General features: G+C 34.8%; 1 protein-coding gene across 14 annotated transcripts in view; it reads left to right on the top strand.

Moving 5' to 3' along the window:
* The window catches only part of DMD (dystrophin), a 1,059,271-nt gene that overhangs the window by 354,143 nt on the left and 684,237 nt on the right, over positions 1 to 20,891 (top strand). For all 14 annotated transcript variants that reach the window (XM_064646820.1, XM_064646822.1, XM_064646818.1 and 11 more), the window contains 4 exons: positions 407 to 508; positions 605 to 712; positions 7,085 to 7,264; positions 12,973 to 13,148. In XM_064646820.1, the coding sequence (XP_064502890.1) occupies positions 407 to 508; positions 605 to 712; positions 7,085 to 7,264; positions 12,973 to 13,148 (566 nt within the window). The remainder of the gene's footprint in view (positions 1 to 406; positions 509 to 604; positions 713 to 7,084; positions 7,265 to 12,972; positions 13,149 to 20,891) is intronic.

Genomic DNA, 20,891 nt, shown 5'->3' with positions numbered 1-20,891 from the left:
TTTCCACTGCAATATTTTAAAAAACCAAATACTGTTTTTCTTTGACCACATCTTTGAACCATCATAATCATGTTTCAAGTTGTTATGTTTTGGGCATCATAAAGTTTTGAAACTGAGGGGTTTTTTGGAAGTGTGGTACTAGAGACTTAATAGAAAACTGTGTCTGTGGATTAGTGTGAAAACACTCTCGTTTAGGATCTATTGTTTTCCTATTCTCTCCACTATGGGGTTTTTTTTTAAATAGTGCGAAAATCCATTTCACTTTGATATGCAACATATTTTAAGGGCATAAGAGTAAAAAAAAATGAATTAGGAAAGTGTTTTCATAAAAAAAAAGAAGAGTTTGCCTTGCTTAGGGAAAAAAAAAATAAACCAGTGCAAACCTTTCTTTTGTGTTTCTTTCTAGCACTTTGGAAAACGATGGGCAGCAATCTGCAGATGGACAGAAGACCGATGGGTCCTTCTGCAAGATATTCTTCGTAAATGGCAGCATTTTGCAGAAGAGCAGGTGAGTAGTTTTTTGCAGTTATAAATTGGAATGTTCTTCAAAATATTGCACTAAGAAAGGCCTGACTGAAGCTTATTCTCTCCAATTGAATTTCAGTGCCTTTTTGATGCGTGGCTTACTGAGAAAGAGGATGCTGTGACCAAAATTCGTACAACTGGCTTTGAAGATCAAAATGAAATGCTGACCAATCTAAGCAAATTAGCTGTATGTATTTTTCGTTCTTCTATTTTATATTCAACTTTCTTAATCTGACTGTAAATGCACTTGGCTTTATCCCACTCTCAGACCATATGGTTTAACGGAACAGCTGTTTCATGCTATGGGAGTGGACATTGACTCTTGTGGATGGAATAGGTTGGTCTATAGCCTTGTTAATGAAGGAACCAACACATACGGATGTTTTTCTTGATTGCCTCTTAAGTCAAAATCTTATGAACTAAAATAGAATCTGGGTGTCTTAAAAAGATGTATACTTTTATACTGAAAGTTTCTTTGTTGATACTGTTGGTGTATATGTTGTGTGTGAGATGGAGTATATGTGCATATGTGCAAAGACATATGCACGAGTAAGTACTTGAAAAAGCTAAAGGCTTGAAGTTTTGAGATGTTGAAATTAGTATTACTTCACAACTAGACCTCAACATCAGAAATCTAGTCCTCAACGTCCCTCCCTTTATGGAGGGAATATAAGTCTGACTGGCTTAGAAAGATGCTGTGCTTGTAGAGGTGAAAAACTTGTCACAGCTTAGACTTGCCAATGGTTTTATAGCAGTAAGACATTTGTAAAGAAAATTATATGATATGTGCTATTTTTGCATGTAATGATGAATGTCTGTGCACTTATAGGAAAGGAAACAGTCATGTTTCCTTTGGTTAAAATAGGTAAATTATTATTGCTTTAAAAAGAAACATAATTGATAAACTTCTGTTCAAACAGAAATATTATTGGAGTTTTTTTCAAATGGGGGGAGAGGAGTATCCTAGACATTATTTCAAGATTTGTTTTTACAGCCTACTAGAATTTTTAAGGAATGAAGAATTCTCCATTTATTATTAATGACCTATTATTAACTATTTGTTAATAATTATGTTAATAGAGTTATTAATAATTAATTATGTATTATAATTGACTATACCTATCTTGGTTATGTATATCTAAGCCTCAAACTTAGATTTTCAAAAATTAATTTAGGATTTATGTCTTTCTCATCATTCTGTATTATAAGCAGAAACACTTGGGCTTTGGGTCAATAAAAATACCGTGATGTTTCTGAAGTTTAAGTGATATTTTTAAAATTTACTCTATTTTATTCTCTCATATACAAATGTATAAATTTCTAATAAAGTAATCTTATAGATTGAGTATTTAATTTCTAACTACATTCTGTCTGGTCCAGAATTCGCAGTAAATGATTGATTCATAGAATGACTAAGTAGAATGACTAAGTAGTTATTATTTGTTGATTTTTTTTGCTCCAAAAGTCAAGACCCAAAAGATTGACTTTTAGCATAATCTTAAGACACTGTAATTATGCTACTACCTGTAGGCTTCTTTTCCCCCTCCCTTCTTTTTCCTTCTGCAACTCTTTAAGGATTAATAAAAATATGCATTTAGAAGTACAGACGTGGATTTTGATTAAAGATTACTTAGGATTAAGTAAACTTCTTTCTAAAGAAAGTTTAGAAAGTAGTCAGTTGTTGCCTTGGTGTATATACTTCTTGGAAATTCCAGGAATCTAACATGTAAGCAGTCTCGAAGTTGACCTCAAGCCAGACTTTTACTAATGCATAACAAATTAGAGGCAACTCAGGATGCTTTAGAGCAGCTTCATGAAGAAAAATTTATTAAAAGGGATTCAAATTTATTCAGTAAATTAGTACTTTTGGATTTCAGAAGGTTGCTAGAGGAAATAGGTACTGAGGGTTGAAATGTTTATCACAAATTGTGAAGTAGAAGACTATTAATGGTTTACAAGAGTCAAGGCTAGAACAACTTTGGATACCTTTCAGAATTGCTTGAAAACACAATGTTAAGAGGGAAACACTTGAGTAGTATTTTCATAAATTTGATTAGTGAAATAAATACGGACTTTTATGAAGTTAAAATTATTGTGCCAGCTTAAATTGTTAAGCATTATTGTCATTAAATCATTGTGGTCTTCCATGCAACTGAATGAAAAACAGAGTAAATAAAGTGATTTCTCCATTGCCCTGAACCTCAACAAGAATTATGTCATCCTTAACAGAACAGGTGGGTTTATTAATACCGACTTAATCTTTTTTACACCTGTGACTTTGATTTTTTTACGAACAGCTGACTCATAATGCAATAGTTTAGCTATGTAAATGTTGGTAGTATACTGGAGGAACACTACCTCTCTTGTGTCTGATTTGTAGCAGAAAAACATTGTTTACTTTGGAGTTCCTCTGTCAGGTTTTAGATCTAGTAGCACTCATCTCCAAATTCCAGTGAATATGTATTTTTACATTCACACAATGCCAAATTGTCAGGAGTTTTGTATATGAAGATTTGCTATTTTATTCTTGTCTGAATCACGGGGAATTTGTGCATGGCCCACATGAAATTTTTTTTCACAGAATATATTCTTCTGCTCTTGGACTGGCTTTTAGAAATAAGGAAAAATGGGATCCTGCTTTCCTGACGCTGACATGCACATCAGGCCCATCTTTTGGTGTAGTTTATTTTGGGTGTAGACGTGTGTTTGAATGTAGTGAAGAAGAAACTGTCACTAAGAACTGTTATAACTAGGCCAGCTTCTTCATGAATTATAAAAGTTAGTCTATGAGGCAGTGAAAATATATTCTTTCAATAATATGAAAATGTTTATATTCTTAGTGATATGATAGTTTTGTCCCTCAACTGTTTAATCATTTCCAGCAAGAAATTACAGCATTACTTTTTCCTGTATGACCTTAAGAATTTTAAGTTTGATATTATGGTAGGGCATAAGAACTTCCAGTCTCTTTTTATTGCCCCTCTTATATGTAGAACTTGGCAAGATTAAGGTCTTTTTCTTTAGCCAATCTCTTTAAGCCTGAAAGAAAATTTCTGAAGGTATTTTATTAAATTATTTAGCATTATGACTTGATTTGAAATTCTACAGCTTTCCTACAAGGCCCTAAGCATTCTGAAGTGACTGAAATGAAATAGGTCTGTTGAGATGCTGTTCACAGTATGAAAAAAAAAAATGACTCTTTCATCACAATAATGTCCCCAAACTGGAGCCTGCTCCAGTGTGGGCTCTCCACAGGGTCACAGCTTCCTTCAGAGCACATCCGCCTGCTCCAGCATGGGGTCCTCCCCTGGCTGCAGGTGGATCTGCCATGGAGCACCAGGGGGTGCAGGGGCACAGCTGCCTCACGGTGGTCTGCACTGTGGGCTGCAGGCAGATCTCTGCTCCGGTGCCTGGAGCACCTCCTCCTTCTCTGGCCTCAGTGTCTGCAGAGCTGTTTCATATTTTTCTCACTCCTCTCTCCTGCAGCTGCTGCACAGCATTTTTACCCCTTCTTAATGATTTTACCACAGAGACACTGTCAGAGTTACTGATGGGCTCAGCTTTGGGCAGTGGTGGGTCTGTTTTGGAGCCATCTGAAACTGCTTTTATCCATCACAGGGGCAGCTCCTGGTGTCTTCTCAAAGAAGCGAACCTTGCAGCTCCCCTGCTGCCAAAATCTTACCATGTAAACCCAGTACAGATGCTGTCTCCTTTTCCCCTTGGCATTAGTAGTTACATTTTCATTGTTATTAGAATAAATATATTTTGAACAGTGTAGCAATTCACTCAGTTCTAGCATTGTGATAAAATTGATATCAAGTCAGTTAGATTTCTTCTTAATTTATGTACTGGATGTGTAATATCTGTAAGAATTTTTGTTCAGATAAAATTGGTTTTCCCAAGAAAATTTTATGTTTTACTAATCTCCAGTGGTTTGTTTGAAAGGATTTATTCAGTATTTGTATGTGAAAATTTACCTTCTTTGTCATTAACTCCCTTCTGGGATATTCTTAGTCTAAAGGTCAGAAAAACTGTTTAGTCTTTACTACTTTGTGCATATATTAAGATTGACTTTTGTCCTTTTTTATTTTTTTTCCTGATGTTGGTGGGTAGTTGCTCTAGTTCTAAAAATGTTTCCTTAAAACAACTTAATTTTTCCACCCACCATTATTCACTGAAATTATAATTGTCTTTGAATTCTTACACAAGGCAAAGGGTGAAACAGGGCATGGACTAAGCTGGAAGATGTGATAAACTGAGAATGTAGAACTGGGGTGAAATTTTACTGTCATATATGGCACAGGCTTGATGGAATGTTTTCATGTCCTGTGCCTACATTTTGTAATCTGTAAAATGAAGCTGATCATCTTTCTTTCTTTTTTTTTTTTTTTTAAATATTGAGAGTTACTGCAAAGGTATGCAAGATATATCTCTATTTATAATAAATGTTCCATTAATATAGAGTTAAATCTTCTGCTTCACCTAATGCAATTATTTTTTACTTATTATAGAGAATAAATTAGATATTACACTATTTTTTACTGGAATAAATCTCTTAGCACTTGAAAAATTACAGCGGATGTTGCTGGTTAGATTATTACAATGAGCAAAGAAAGTTTTCGATGATGTTTAAGGAAAAGAAGAACAGTAATAATTAAAATCTTAAGACCAATAAAATGGTAAAAGTGCTTTACCAACAAATAAGGAAATCACTTCATAATATTCAAATATCAGGGTTTACAGTATGAACTTGACAGAAGTTATGACTGACATATTTGATAACTAATTTCATAAAAAAACCTCCCATTTCTTGTCTTGCAGATTGAAAAATTACTTATTTTGTGGCTAGTATTAGTAGTTTAGGTCTTGAACATAGGTATTTTTAGTCAATTCCTGTATCAGAAAAAAAAATAGAGCATATTTTTGTTATTATGACCCATTGACAGGGTTTTGGTAAGGAAATGTGAAAATAGAATCCCCTGGTATAGTTCTGGAGGTTCACTGTATCTATCACAAAATCATATTAGGTCGTAGTGAGCAGTATCTTTGACATAGAAAATTTTAGCATCCTTCTCTTTCTAGTATTTCCCTTACTGCTGGTGCTCCTGGTGTATCTTAGATTGATGCTGAGCTCATGGCTGTATAATGCAGCTGTTGTGAGCCGGGGAGGTTGGAAGTAAAACTGCTGTTCGGAATTAACTAGTGTTTCACAGGGTACCATTTTTTTATTATTTTAGTCAGTGTATATGGTGGCTTCCACATGAGCTTTTTCTGACACTCTAGGCGAAGAAGAAGGTATATTATGCATATATAGCAATGCTTGAAATTTAAGATGATAAACTGTTTTACATCTACTTTCCTCCATCTGTTAGATCTCCCACTATATAAACAGATTCTTGAATATAAAGTTAGCTTCTGTTTCTTAGGGATATACCAATTTAAATTTTGGTTTTAACTCTAACTAACATTAGTAATTATGATGCTTCATACCACATCTGAATAGAAAGAGTACTAATTACAAAGACTATGACTCTTTTTTTACTGAGCTGTAGTTTTAATTACAGTTTTGGATGATATTACTATAGGAAACTATATCTAGACTAAATTCTGTTGTCTAACCATTTTTTTAATTTTCATTTTCGTGACTTGGGGATTAGAATGCAACCCACAGCTGCATAGAGAGGTCAAAATTTAGCCATGGTTAGCACAGATTAGGGTGTAGAGAATGAATACTTAAGGAATGGAAATCAATGGAGTAAACCAATTGAGGCTTGGAAAACTAAACCCAGTTAAGAACTGGAGCTGTGGATGATCCTTGAATCTGTGAATAGCCTACTTCACAGACAGGTTTGATTGTATGGATCTTGGGAATTTCAAGATCCCTTGGCAGTTTGCTACAGTAGAGGTGTGAAGACTGTTAGCATCGCTGGGTTCAGGCTGTACGGCAGGTTGCAGGGCTCAGAGGTTGTATGCAGGAGTTCCTGGGCTCCAGCTGCAGGGCTCTGTCCTTGGAACCCTCAGCAGAGCTCCTGGGGTTCCCAAGGGCTCCTCATTAATTTTATTTTTTTTATTTGAGGTTTTGAGGTTTTTTTTTTTAATCCTGGTTTGGGGTCAAATATTATTTTTCTAGGAAACATTTTTTTTCCTCATGAAGTTTTAATATGCAATATATAACAAAGTACATTGAAACTTTAAAGAAACATTGTTTGACATGTTACTATAGTTGTTAACATTGGTGCAGTTTTAAGGTTATTAGTGTCACACAACTCTTAGCTTTTTGATTTATGTCACCACCTGAGGCATGCTGTGATGTCCAGAGTTGCTCTACCTGCCATGTTATATTGCCTTGTGAAGTACACTGTGTCCATTCCTCTCCGTCAGCCCTGCCAACATTTTTTAGAGTAACAGCAGCATAGAAGTATAGGAGCCCTTAGCCATTTTCAGTTCTTTATGATGCTCTCTTTAGGATTTTTTTTCAAAGTTTATTGGATTTGTTTTTTGTGGGTTTTTTTTTTTGTGTATAATTTACTGTTCTTCCTTCTGTTACTTTGTTTAACAGATCTTAAAAGGAGATCTAGAAATGAAAAGGCAAATGATGAGTAAGCTGAAGTTGCTCAGTCAAGATCTCCTTGTAGCTGTGAAAAATAAAGCAGTGGCTCAAAAGCTGGAGAGTCGTCTTGAAAATTTTGCCCAGCGCTGGGATAGTCTTGTGCAGAAGGTGGAGAGCAATTCTAAACAGGTTTGTCAAAACCATAGTTTTATCAGTTTTATCCTTTGACAGTCAAATGCTTGAAGTAGTTTTGGTGCTGTTTGTCATCTTGTTTTAATTTTTTTCCCTGCATGATTGCTTAAGACATATTTTATTTTTAGGACAGTATAATATAAGAGCAATATAACTTTTCAGAATTTTTATTTATCTCTTTAGTTTTTAGTCTGTCTTTATAGTGTTGATTACTTTCTTGGATTGTTAACCATGTTTTCAGGGATGATACAATCTGTAATGAAAATACCCTTTCCAGTTAATTTATTTTTAACCTATAATAATGCACTTTTTTAATGACTGTCTCTGTGGAATAGCACTTAGTCTGAAATTGCTGTAAGAACTGTCTGCTAATTAAAGTGAACGTTTTTCTCTTTTTCAACAGTAAAAATTTATAATCGATTGCTGTTTTACTTCTGAATATGTTATGCAGATTTACAGATTAAAAAGAGAGGCCACAAAAAAGAGAAGCTTCTTGGAAAAATAAAGAAATCAATCCATACCTGTAACTAAAGTGCCAATGAAAAAATATCATTTGCTATTATTTTGACCACTGTATGTTAATTGTAATGTATTAGAGAAAGAAATTGAGGTTTTAAACCAGATAAATTCAGCACTCTGGTGTAGTACCCAAACAGATATCCAATTATTTTACCTAGCCTTCTGCCAGCATCTTTTTCTTATTGGATTTAAACCCAAATCAGCTCACTTTTCCCATTCCATTATCTCACTAATATTGAGTTATTTTTTGCTGTCATTGTGTGACTGGTGAAATGGAAATGGACATAAAGACTTTTTAATGATAACACAGAGCAGAATGTTACAGCCATACACCTCTGTCCTGTCCATAGAGGATGTCTCATAGTTCTGGACAGTTTGATTCAATTCCCTTGAGAATTCTGCCCTTTTTTGTCACTGTATATTAATATTTCTGGTTAATTAAATAAAAACTGCTATACTTCCTGTAGTGATCTGAATGCCTCTCAATAACCTTGCTTTCAACTCATACCCTGATATTTCAGTTTGCTCTGTGATAGTTGGAAAAAATCAGCTGAAGTTGGAACAATCAGTATGAGAGAATAGAAGGGAGGAAAACGAGGGAAGGGCACAATTTCACTTAGTAACAGAAGTTCGTGCTGCACAGCATTTATGATTGAAAATTTTATTTAATTATTGTATATTTTCTGTAGGAAACCTGTGGTTTCAATGCAGAGGAAAATCCAGAGATGCATTTTTGAATTTGGGATGGCTAGGGTCACGTGATTTGAAAAAGTTACTAAGTCACTCCAAAGTGTTCAAGAGTTGTCTAGATTGATGATCCTAAAAGCAGATACTGGTTTTGAAAATGGAACTTAGATTATGGAAAAGATGGCCTCCTTGTGAAGTGAGCAGTCCTGAGGCTGTGTATGTCATACATCTGCATGGATGGGTGGTGCTTTGGATTCCCAAAACAGTGTAACTGTTATCATAGCAGAACACTTCAGCTGATAAGCTTTTCCTCCAAGGAGAAGCTGCTTTTCTTGGGACAAAATTGATGTGCTGTTGAGGACATATTGCTTCATGTTCTAGAGGCATTGCAGTCAGTGCAAACCGAAGGACCAGTTTCTAAGGCGCTGTTGCACAGTTTAGCTGTACCTTCTATGAAGTACTGATGGTGAACTTGTTGCCATTTAGGCAGGGCAGATAATGTTAGTGGGTTTATACATTTATTTATTACAGAGCTCATTTTCTTGCAGTTTAGGCTGCAAGAAAAAACTTGCCTTTACGATATTTCATTATGCTCTCTAGTAGTGAACTGGAGAGGAAGAGACTTGGAAGAGAGTGACAAATAGAACATTTTTCACTAAGATCTATCAGAAAATGCACATTTTATTCATCAAGCTTAGATACTGACTTCAAAATCAACTTTACATGGTTTAGCAGTGTACTATGCAGAGCTAGGTCAATACTTGAACTCAACGATCTTAAAGGCCTTTTCCAACTTAAATGATTCTATGATTAATAATTCTTATAGTACCTTCGCAATTATGTTTTTGTCCTTAGTTATATCACCTCTTTCTCTTACTAAAGTGTCATTAAATGATTAACTTGTTAACAAAATAAGAAATTAAGTGGAAGAGACAACCTCAGGCTCAGTTCAAAGCTGATTCTACAACTAGACATAGACAGTAGTTATACATCCCAAAGGAAAAGCGCAGAAAGTAGAATGTGAGTCCTCCCACATTTAGCTGAATTAATTACTGTTGAATTTAAGCATCTAATCAGAACTCATGTCTGAAGCTTCTGCTACAAGAGTGGATGGCAAGAGTGTGAGAGAGAGACAAATACCTCTAAAAAGCAATTTGTCCTCATCATGAAAATGTCAGCTTTCCTTCATTGACCACACAGTGGAATCAAGGACAAGGTCAACTTACTTGGACTAGATGCATAGCGTCTAGAAGCTCTAAACCCAGCTTTGCTGAGTTGATTATGCTTCACTAAATTGTACTGAAAATCTTTCCAAACTAAAGAAAGCACCATTCCTCATCTGAACTTCCCCACTCACATAGATAAATTTCATCAAAGAACATATGACAGCTCCAAAAGTGAGTGTAAAGGAAAATTATGAGTTTATCAGGACAGAGGGCACTTCCAAAGGCAGTAATAAATGATGGCATTAAAGGTAGGCTGCTGTATAAATGAGAAATAAAATGACATAAAACTACTGAAGTGCTATATACACATTGTACATATGTTTGCCTGTAGAGGATGAAAAAGAAGATTTAAATTTGTCTACTCTGAAAGAGATGAGTTTTAACATGTTCCTAAGATGGGCTTGCTGATGTGAAACTGCAGGCAAGCATTGTAATTTGAGCGCCTTTTAATGTGCAGCCTTGTGAGTCACCTTAGCACTTTCCATATGATTTTCTAGTGGGTTAAAAGCCTAGTCTGTATTGCCCCTTCTCAGAATCATATTTGCTTGTCAGGGACTAAGAGGGATGAAGAAACTATACTGTCATTATTTGGACCATCTTTGAATAATACATGAAACACATAACCAATTCAGTGATGAAGGAGCTGTTTCAGTTCTTTGGTTTCTTTTTTCCCTAGGGAAGTCAATGAAAGTTACTTCTTTTCTTTTTATTCCTCATATTTTTAAGGGTTGTCCTTTACTCACTAAAGTGCATGCACTGTTTAAATGTGAACCGGCTTCATCTTGCAGAGTAGGATTGCAATGTACATTTTAGTCTTACCCTGTCTCTAATTAGAATGATTATGAACATCAAATTCACATCTCCATTCTCCTTTTGAAGTACACAGTATTTAACCTCCACTCCTGTTGATTAAGCGTGAAAAATACTTCTTTACTGTTTTGACATGTAAATCATTACCCCCCACAGCATCGTGACTTGACTGCTCTGAGCATATGGTAATTGCATCGCAGCACAGTTCCCAATCTCCAGCTGAAACTGCTACTCCTGTGTAATTGGTAGAATGCTGCAGATGACTCCTACAGTCCCCTAGCTGTGGTTTATTCTGTGTTAGACCTTCTTCACTGGAAACTGTGCCCTGGTATTGACTGGCAAATGAAAACATGGCATGGTGTGACCTTGCCAGGTGTCATAAGCAGCTTATCATTGATTTTTGGATAAAACTGAGTGTAATACGAGTTTTATGAGAAGAGGAAAGAGAGACTGTACCCAAAACTTTTTGTCCTAAGGTGCAGAGTCAGGGAAAGATGACATCAGGTGCTATCCTCAAATTTCACAGAATGCTAGACATCAGAAACTTTAACTTGCTTTTCCTGCTGCGCTCTAATTAATTAAAAATAAATTGCAAAGAATGCTGTATGAGGTTTCAAGAAAACTATAAGGAAATGTTTACTTAATGTTACTGTGATTTCTGTAGGAAAAAAATTAAAATCAGTACATCTTGTTGAGGGAACTAAAACAAGAGCACTAATACATAATATCGTAGTGATTAAAAAGTCAACTGGGTGTTTTTCTCTTCCAAAGAATTTGGTAGTTCATACATTAGCTAAATCCCTGCAGGTCACAAGCAGCTTGCTTCAATTGACATAATTAATCTAGAGATTCAAAAAAAAAAATCTGCTCTGAATCTCAATTTTCTTGTCTTCTGAGTAGTCCATATTCTGCTCTAAAACCTAGACAGCTGGTAATTCCTAGAGGTGGAAGCATAGCATTGAGTTAACTGCTCTAAGTAAGAAGTAGCACCACAAGTACAATGGAAGTGGACTTCCCTACTCCTCATTTCCACTGGAAGACTGGAGAAAGAACAGGAAGACTTTTGTGTAGAAGACATGTGAAGGACTCAGCAAAGTTGGCAGGAATTTGGGGATTTTTTACTTGTTTTTTAGCTTTACTGATGTTGCCTGCTCTGAAGAGGCTGCTTGCTATCAGTATTTCCCTTTCCTTGTCATTCTATTTTTTTTTTCAATGAAAGAAGGCATTGTTATGAGCTATTTACCTAGTATGCCTCTTCTCTATTGTTTATAGAAACACTACTGTCTCAATAACTAAGGCGACTCAATTTTCTTACTGAGTTTCTGATGCAAGAACTAATAGATAATTTATGTATGTTTATAGTTTCATGGAATTCTAGATACTGCCATTTCTGTTGTTGAATTGGGAAGTCTAATTCTCACGTATTGGCAGTAAACAAAGAAGCAGGGTTTTTCTGGTGCACAACCTTTTATGCTCCTGGTATAACTTCTTCCTTTTATTTTCCATTTCACTGCCCTTAAACTGAGGTGGCCATTGGAGCTGTAACTAGAGCATTTTGACAAATGAGCCATCATCTGACAGAACTAGAAAAAGAAGTGACCTATTTCTCATGAGTTAAGGGATTTAAGAACAGCTGCCCACATTTAAGTCACAAGTTTCTAGTTTGGTGTTATATGGAAAGATGTATAAATGGGCAGTACATGTACAACCAGTATCTTTCAAACAAATATGAGCAAAAAATATTCCTCATCTTTTTTTTTTTCTTTCAGTGCAGCTCAGCTATATAAAGAGGTTTTTTTCATATTACTGGGCAAAGCTAAATGCATCAGATTGATAGTGTTTACAGAGTTACATATTATATGTATTAGTATCTGGTATGACCCCCTAACATTGCTTTTAATTATGGAATAAAACTGCTGAAAATTAATTTGCCTTCTAGTGCATGTTTTCTAATTTAAGATTTCCTGACAGAAAGTTAACTGCCCTTTTATGCAAGTAGGTTATGATGAATTGCATTCTATTTCAAAATTTTTATAAACCATAAGAATAATAATTGTTAATTTAGTGCCGTTATCATGCCTTTATCACTTCTCAAGGAGCAAATTTTCAGAATGGGGGCAGGATAACATTTAGCAATAGTAACATTTTATATATATGCTATCATTCAATTCCATCACAAAACTGACCATTCATTTCTTCTCTTCATTCAGCATGGATTACAGGGAGACTTAATTTCATCAGAATCCTTCCTGATTTTGATATTGACTATTGCAGGTATCTTTTTCACACAGCACGAGTTGGATAAAACAATCTGCTTTGGGTTGCGTATAATGTTGTTTTTCTCTGAAGGTCAGCCTGTGATCAGACGGGAGCAGTTCCTCATTATTTTCTATTGCTACTCCAAACAATCTTTACTGAAGGCTTTCCAACAACGTGTGACCTGTGTTTTTATACTTTTCACAGATTTCGCAGGCTGTCACTACCACTCAGACATCAGTAACACAGACAACTGTAATGGAAACTGTAACTATGGTGACCACAAGAGAACAAATCCTGGTTAAGCATGCTAAAGAGGAACTCCCACCACCTCCACCCCACAAAAAAAGGCAACTCATTGTCGATTCAGAAATTAGGAAGAGGTGAGAATCATCAAGAGACAGAGAGAAAATACTGGTAGAGTCTGGATGAAAATGCAAATACAGTCATTTGACTGCAATAGTTTGCTGTATACTTTTTTTGGCTTAAAATTATATTTCCATTCTCTCTATTAAGGTACAAACTGATTATTATAATTCTTTACTCAGTATGAGTTATGGATTATATTGTGGTTCTATTCCAACTATTTAGCAGTACAGAATATTAACAATTACATCAATACCATTGCATAGTAATTATAGTCAGTTGAAGTCCTTGTGTATGGCATCACGGGGGTCCCACTTGACTACAGCCTTGAAACTTGATGGGCAAGCGTTCCATTAATTCTTAGCTTTTTACATTCTTTAAGAAGAATGGTTAGAATACTAATAGTGCAGATATTGTCTAGTTTCTAAAGTTCATGTATTTTTTTATGCTTGTGGGTCAGCAGCAGAAATAACAGTTCTGCAGAGGTAGTTAATATTTGGTGAAATGTGCATTACCATTATTTTTTCCTGTGTAACTCAAGTACAAGTGACAAGGGATTTTCGACTGATGTTAAACATTGGTTGAAGTCATGAGAAAAAAATTTTAATGTGTTTAAGTAGAATTGGCTCAAACAGTAAGTTTCTAAATGAGGTGCTAAGAAGCTAGACTTCAAACGTTCACTGTAATGTTTGTTTGGGAAATATTTTTTGATATCCAAATAAACATGAATTCCAAGGTAACAGATTTAAGTCCTGAAAGCGACCTGCAACTGCATTGAGTGTCTCATTTCCATAGAAAATACCTTTGTTTGTTCAATGTGTTTACAAGGATAAAGTGTTTTCTTGTAAAATAGTATTTAACTTATTAAAAAGAATGAAATATACCAAGAACAGGAGAAATCTTTTTTTTTAATTGAAGGATTATATAATTGAAAAAAATAGGTACTTGCTTACACATAAGCATCTGAAATGGGATTTATCTCTTTGATCATTCTAAAAGTAAGGTTTCTAGTTGAGCTTCGTTATTTAAGAAGGCTGTATATGTGATGTAAGAAGAGTGATTCACCCCTCTTTGTTAAACTGGATAAGTATTACTATGGAAAGTGCTTATCCTAAATAAGTAACTTCACTAGCTTAACTTGAATGACTTGAATCTGTCTCCAGAGTCCTAGTTTGGAATCTGTTTTTCCCATATCCCAGATTACTATTCAATGGTAGTGAGAGTTGTATTTTGCTAATATGTTCCCAAGAACTCAAAATAATGCACAGTGATGACTATCAGCAGACTTGCAGTTCTTGAATGTTTTCAAGGAATTCTTAGATGACATTGCTTCTACTTAACAGAAATTATAAGCATTAGCACTCCTGTTAATATTTCAGCGGTAATGTGCAAAGATCTGAACCAGGATCAAGGCCCTGTTGGATTTTATGCAAGAGTAAACCTTTATTATAGCATGATCCCTACCGTGAAAATATTGATGTTCTTTATTTTGAAATTGAAAAGTTAAGAATGAAAATTTTCCTGCAGTTTTGAAGTATTTCAATAATTGTTATTTTAAAACATTTAACTTTTTCTTTTTCCAAACGGAATGTTCTTGGAGTGATCTTACTTGATAAGGAAGTAAAAAAGACTACTGTTATAAAGGAAAGCATTATCTTAGTTAAAACTAGATGAAGTAGAATGATTCCTTTAAGCCTATATTATTCAATTCTGTGAGAAAATTTTTGCTATATGTAGTTTATTATGAAACCAATTTGCAGTAGAAATTCCTTTCTCAACTCAAGTGTATGTAATGTTAGCATACATTTTCCTTCTTTGATAATTTTCTTTTGATTTACCTTAATACTGAAAATAAAATAAGCATGGTACAGAAGACTACAGACTTCATAATCTTCATGCAAACAAACTACCAGAGGGCAAAAAGTAGCTGGATTATGGGAATTGTTTATGTTCTGAAATCCCCTTTTTTATATAAACTGATAATTATAAATTCTTCAAGTGTTTTAGCTGTTGTCTGTTTAAAGCACTGCAAATAGCAATGTTATATGTAAATTTGATTGATCCTTGTACAGAAAATAGGACATATTATCAAATTTGAGACTGTGATTGCTTGTAGATATATTATTGGCAGATCTTCTACCAAATTTAAAGAGTTTTGTTTTTTTTTACCATGCATACTAGGTTTTGACGGATTTTGATTTATTTTAATGATATCTAGGAGATAGACATTCACCATGTAATTTCTGTTTAATTTTTGTATAAGAGCCAAGATGGAAAAACCTTTAGTTCTCAGTCTTTGTCTAGGATGACTTTAGATAATTGAGTAAGTTGTGGTTTCTTTTATATATTTAAAATCAGAGTCCTTTTCATTGCTGCACAGGTTAGATTTTTATTTTAATCTGACAGGAAAGAAATCTGAATTGTAGAATGAAGAAGGGATTTAATTGTTTGATACACTTTAATATGGTCTTACTATTGTTTCTTGTGCAGAAGTTACTGGATTTAACAATGCAATTGTACCAGCACATGAGAACTAGTTCAATGTGACTGTTATACCTCTGAGTAGACCTACATTATGGTAATGTGCAAAGTTAGCAATGTTACAGATGTCCACAGCTGGGCAGCAGGTTGAATGATGGTTATGTTATCTGAAGGCAGGATTTCATCTTTTTGGCATTTCTGACTGAACAGACCAAAAAGGAAAAAACAACAACTTATGGACCTTTCTTCTCTAGAAACTCCAATTTAAAATACAGCTTAAAATAACAATTTTTGTTACTGTTTTTAATTAATATGTAAAAATGCAGTCTTGGAATCGAATACGTTTTACAGTATGGTGTTGTCTTTCTCAAAGACAAGAAAAAGTAAATCAATACTAAGTATAAACATAATAATGGGAGAAGAAAACTCATCTTAAAATTTGGGTGCTCAGCTAAAATATCTATGCTCATTGATGACTAGACACCTTTTCGATCAATACTTTTTTTTGCTTGGAGAATCTCATGGTTGTATTCCCAAACAGCCAGTCATTTATTTTGTTAGTCCATTGTTGGTCACAAGATCTTTCAAGGGTTTTTGTATGTATTTAGTTGTAGCTTCACCCAAGGGCAAGCAAAGCCCATAGTACTGCATACCTTTTGATTTTTTAAATAAACAAGAGGATGGAGTTTCTCAACCTACCTCTCCTACGTTGTTCTATACTGTGTGTGTGTGTTTACATTCAAAATTTTCCCTGAGCACTTAATGACTAATACTTGATGTTATGTACTCTTTAGCTTTTGTTTGACAAAAAAAAAACCCTAGCAAATATCAAAGGCTTGTCAGAGGCTTCTGAAGGTGAATAAACAGATTGTGTTGGCTGCTTTCTGCTGTCACACTACAACACCCTTTATGGTGTTTTTGGGCCTGGGAGGGAAAGACACATTGGGGCTTTTTTGAGATAGTCAATAATGCTTCAGGTTTCGTCAGCTTCTTTCATCTGTCCTCAAGCTTTAGTCAGCATTGTTGCTGTAAAAGAGTATGCCTGAAATAAATGCATCATCAATTGCCACATGTTTTGAAAGATTTGTGCTCTAGATTTTCTTCTCTGTGAAATACATATTTTGGAAATTCTAGAAACCTCTTCAAGGAGGAAGAAAGAGCAGTTTGGCCACTCTGTGAATATTGAGTTAATGTAAGAGTATGGTCTCCAACTTCCAAGCTGAGGAGAAAAAAATGAATGGCTAAGATTAAAGCATCAAACTTTCTAGAAAGCTTTTTACTTTTATATTTGCAAGTACTTTGGAAGGATTGAAAGTATGAGAATCTCCATTTATACTGAAGAAATTGAGGAGAAGTAATTTGACTTGTAGACCAATAGCATACATGGGACTGAATGTCACATTTCCATTGCTCCAATTCGCTGTGACATGAATGCATGGGAAAGTAGCTGTTGATTTTTCTTGCCTCCTAAAACAACTTTTTACCATAAGTGGTGGAGAGCATAGATAAGAAGCAGATTACATTTTTTTAACTCTGCCTCTGCCCTCCCCAAAAAATCTAAAACTACCTCAAAAGTAATGCTTCAAAATGTCATAGTAATTCAGGCACATGCTAAGTTCTGTTACTAGGCAAAGAAAAGCTCCTTTTCCCAAAAGAATCAATTTGAAACTGAGACAGATAAAATACTTGGAGCTGTATATTAAAATCTTGAAAGTATGTATTAGGCATTAGGACTAGAGATAAATTTAACACCACTGAAGTTATAGAATGAAGAAAGAATGTAAATAGGAGAAAGGATTGCAAGGTGTAACATTCATTTTCATGGTATTTACGTATTTTGGGAAAAAACAGGTTAGTTGTGTATCATAGAAAAATCTGAAAATTGTTCATGTTAAGTTTTTAAACAGCAAACATGTTAGAGATGCTTAACATTTAATTTAAGCATATTTGTACTATTAACGTGCTTGAATAATGTCCAAAGATACTTTTCTTAGCCATTTAGTAAATAACTTTGTACATGCTTCCTAATGTTTCCAAGGAAAGTCTATTTGTTATAATATTATTATGGGTATAATGTTAATCTGAAGATTTGAAAGAGACTTGATGCCCTTTGAAGAGGAAGGCATCTTAAAATAAGATAGTTGCTCCATCTAGTGGTTTTTTTATTTAACAAGTGTTAAAACAATTTTTTGAAAAGACAAAAGCCTTCATTTCTTTACAAATTATTATATTTGAGATTATAGGATATTTTCATTTCTTAGAAAAGTTTGGATTTTTGTAGAAAAATGTATCAAAGGAAAAATTATGATGACGTAAATATTTTCATTTGGAGTGTAAGAAGTATGGGTATGTTGAGGTCTATAACATGGACACTTTATAACCTCTTAATGCTCATTAGTTTTAACCCTTTATCCTTTTTGTGAGGTGAGAAATAGCATAGTGATAAATACACTGAGAATTTGTATTCTTCACTTTTAGCATCTGAAATTACCTGTTATATTATAGGAGTGGTACCAGCGGGCTCTCACTGGAAGCCATGGACTTAAAACTACTTTCCACCTCTAGCCACTGGCTGTTTGCTGCAGGCAAATGGTTTCAATGAACACACTCTAAAACAACTTCTAGATTTTCATTTGCCTTGGCTGAAAGTGACTTGCTTACATATCATGTATCTATCAGATTTTCTGCAAAGCATTCCTTGTTACAGTTTAGGAATTACTGCTCTGGCTGGGGAAGGTACAGTACCCCAGTGGCAAGATGGATGGTCGGCTAAAGAAGGAAAACTATGAGACTAATAAGATGGTACTATTGAAGTTCCTGTTGGAGATATACACTTGGGATCAATCTAGTATTTCCTTTCATGCCTTGGTGTGCGTTACAGAAATGTGCTGGTCATAATGCTGATGAGGCTAAACTGAATAGTATCACAACTGTAAAAGGAGTTTAAGAGTATCATTCCAAAAGGAAATAAAATTATTTGACAACTGAACTAAATAAAGTAGAAAGGTAAAAATATTTGTTAGGATTAATCAGCTATTGAATTAGGAGATAAGAGCAAGTCTGTTTGTCAGCTAATGGTTCATCAGCTACAAATACAGAGGAGGAAGACAGACAGTAGGGACTTAGTTTATCTCAGAGTAATTCTGCCAATGGGCATCGTATACTGCAGAGTTGTTCTTTGATATGTTCTAGGCAGTGAGGAGCTACAAGCTGAGAAAGACCTCTGGTGAACTGGGCATTTCAGTCCAGACATGGAAATGAAATAATTCAGTAATGTGGTGCTTGGATGAAAGTTGTATCATTCCCTGCCAGCTCAATATGTAGGCAAATGGTCTTATGTCTGTCCAAGATACACAGTGGTGACAGGCCCAGTGTGATTTTGTTTGGGGAGGGAACTGAAAAAACAAATGTGTGAAGGAAATTGTGCCTGTTGAAAGAATAAAGTACTGAAACTGCTGTAGTTGTAAAATAGTAGCAGTTTCAAGTAGAAAATTCATTCAGTTTAGAGATAAGATTATACACCATGATGGCCACATGACAGCAAGATACTTCATGCCTTGTGTTCCTATGTGAACTTGTTCAACATTGAATTTGTTTGTGTAAGTATGCATCATCATCTTACTGTGGCAGTATATAAGAAAAGGCAGAAATATAAATTTAAAATATACAATTGTCTTTCTCTAGATGATGGTGGCTGTAAGAACCACAATAGGCCTTTATAAGGTATATTGCAGAAACTGAAGGTTTAGAGTCAGTTGACCCTTTAAGTATTAATAAAAAATTACATTTTTTTTTTGTGAAATATAAACAAAATAACTCTTGTTGTTACTTGGTGATTTCCAGAAGTTATTTGATTAGATAGAGAACTTCTATTAGGACTAGACTGTCATACTCTGCTGGGTATTTGAGTTGGAGTTTCCTGCACAGAAAGAGAAAAACGTGAGGCAACTAAGTTGTGAAATGCCTCAAAGGTGAGGTTTATAATGTATTTAATACAGGAAAGGAAAGCCGCCAGAACAAGGAATTAATTTTGAACAAATACGTGGTGATCGCAGTAAGAGAGTTTGGAATGGGAATCTGAAGTGGACATATGGCTTAGGATGATCCAGAAAATCAATTTGTGGGGGATTTCCATGAAAATTTGAACAGCGTGGACTAAAAATGTGAAGATGCTTTTTCAAACATGCTCTGGAGTAAAAAGAGACTCTATTTGGACTCAGCTGACATGTACTGGCCTGTAAAGAGAGGGCAGTGGGACCAGTAAAAGGTAGTATCTCTCTGGTGGAACAGACATAGAAAAGACTAATAAGAAAACATCTTCTAAATCTATCTTCCATAGATTTATTTTTACAAATTCTACATGCGTTAAACTTTGTTGGATCCGAAAGGTAATCTTGCATTTTTTTATGTCAAAAGTGTTGTTGTACTTAGGAGATTTAAATATTCTATTGATTCTTTTATACCAATCTAGAGCTAATATAATTTGTAATTGCAGCTGTCCTCAGAAATGAAATATGCAATTACTATAGTGGAATGTTTGAATGCCATGTTCTACCTGTATTTCCTCCTTTTATACAAGCTGAACATGAGAGAATTTTTTTTTCCCCCAAGGTAATTGAAAAGCATCTTTATCTTAAGGATATTTATGTACTGCAAAATGCTACTTAGAAGACTTTTATGTATTTTAATTCTTTTCTGTCCCCTCTTTATTGCCCTTTTATTTGAGCTGTAAGCTTTGTTTGTGGAGTTATATTTATCTCCAGATGAAACTCCAAGTGACAGAGCCATCCGTTATGTGAGATCAGCTCTGTCATATCAGAGAATCATATCACATTATTGAATGCTTTGGGTTGGAAGGGGCATTAAAGATCTGTGTCTAATACTTATCACCATCTGATGGCTCAGTGGGCCATGAGATGTGTTCCTGATTATTTTGTTGTACTGTCAAAACTGTCCCAAATGCTCCCATTTCTCTTCCAAGGAAGGTGTTACAGAGACAAGAGCTAAATCCTTTTATTTAAGAAATGATCACTGGTAAATATTTTGCTCTGCCAGTTTCCATCCTGTACTGGGGTAATACCAGGCTAATTTCCAGGGAGATGGTCTCACCAGTCCTACTTACCTGCAGTTTCAGAATGGAGCAAATACTAAAGTCATGCAATTTTACCCGTAATCAAGGGAGTTTCATACTGAGGGACTGAAAAACTTGTCTTCATTGTTATCAGACTTCTAGGGTTTTGTGATCCTCAAATACGCAGTTATAATTTACATAACATTAT

This window comes from Pseudopipra pipra, chromosome 2, assembly GCF_036250125.1.
Source record: "Pseudopipra pipra isolate bDixPip1 chromosome 2, bDixPip1.hap1, whole genome shotgun sequence".
In the NCBI taxonomy this organism is placed as follows: domain Eukaryota; kingdom Metazoa; phylum Chordata; class Aves; order Passeriformes; family Pipridae; genus Pseudopipra; species Pseudopipra pipra.
The sequence above is the reverse complement of the archived record's forward strand: the minus strand, read 5'-3'. Positions and strand labels throughout refer to the sequence as shown.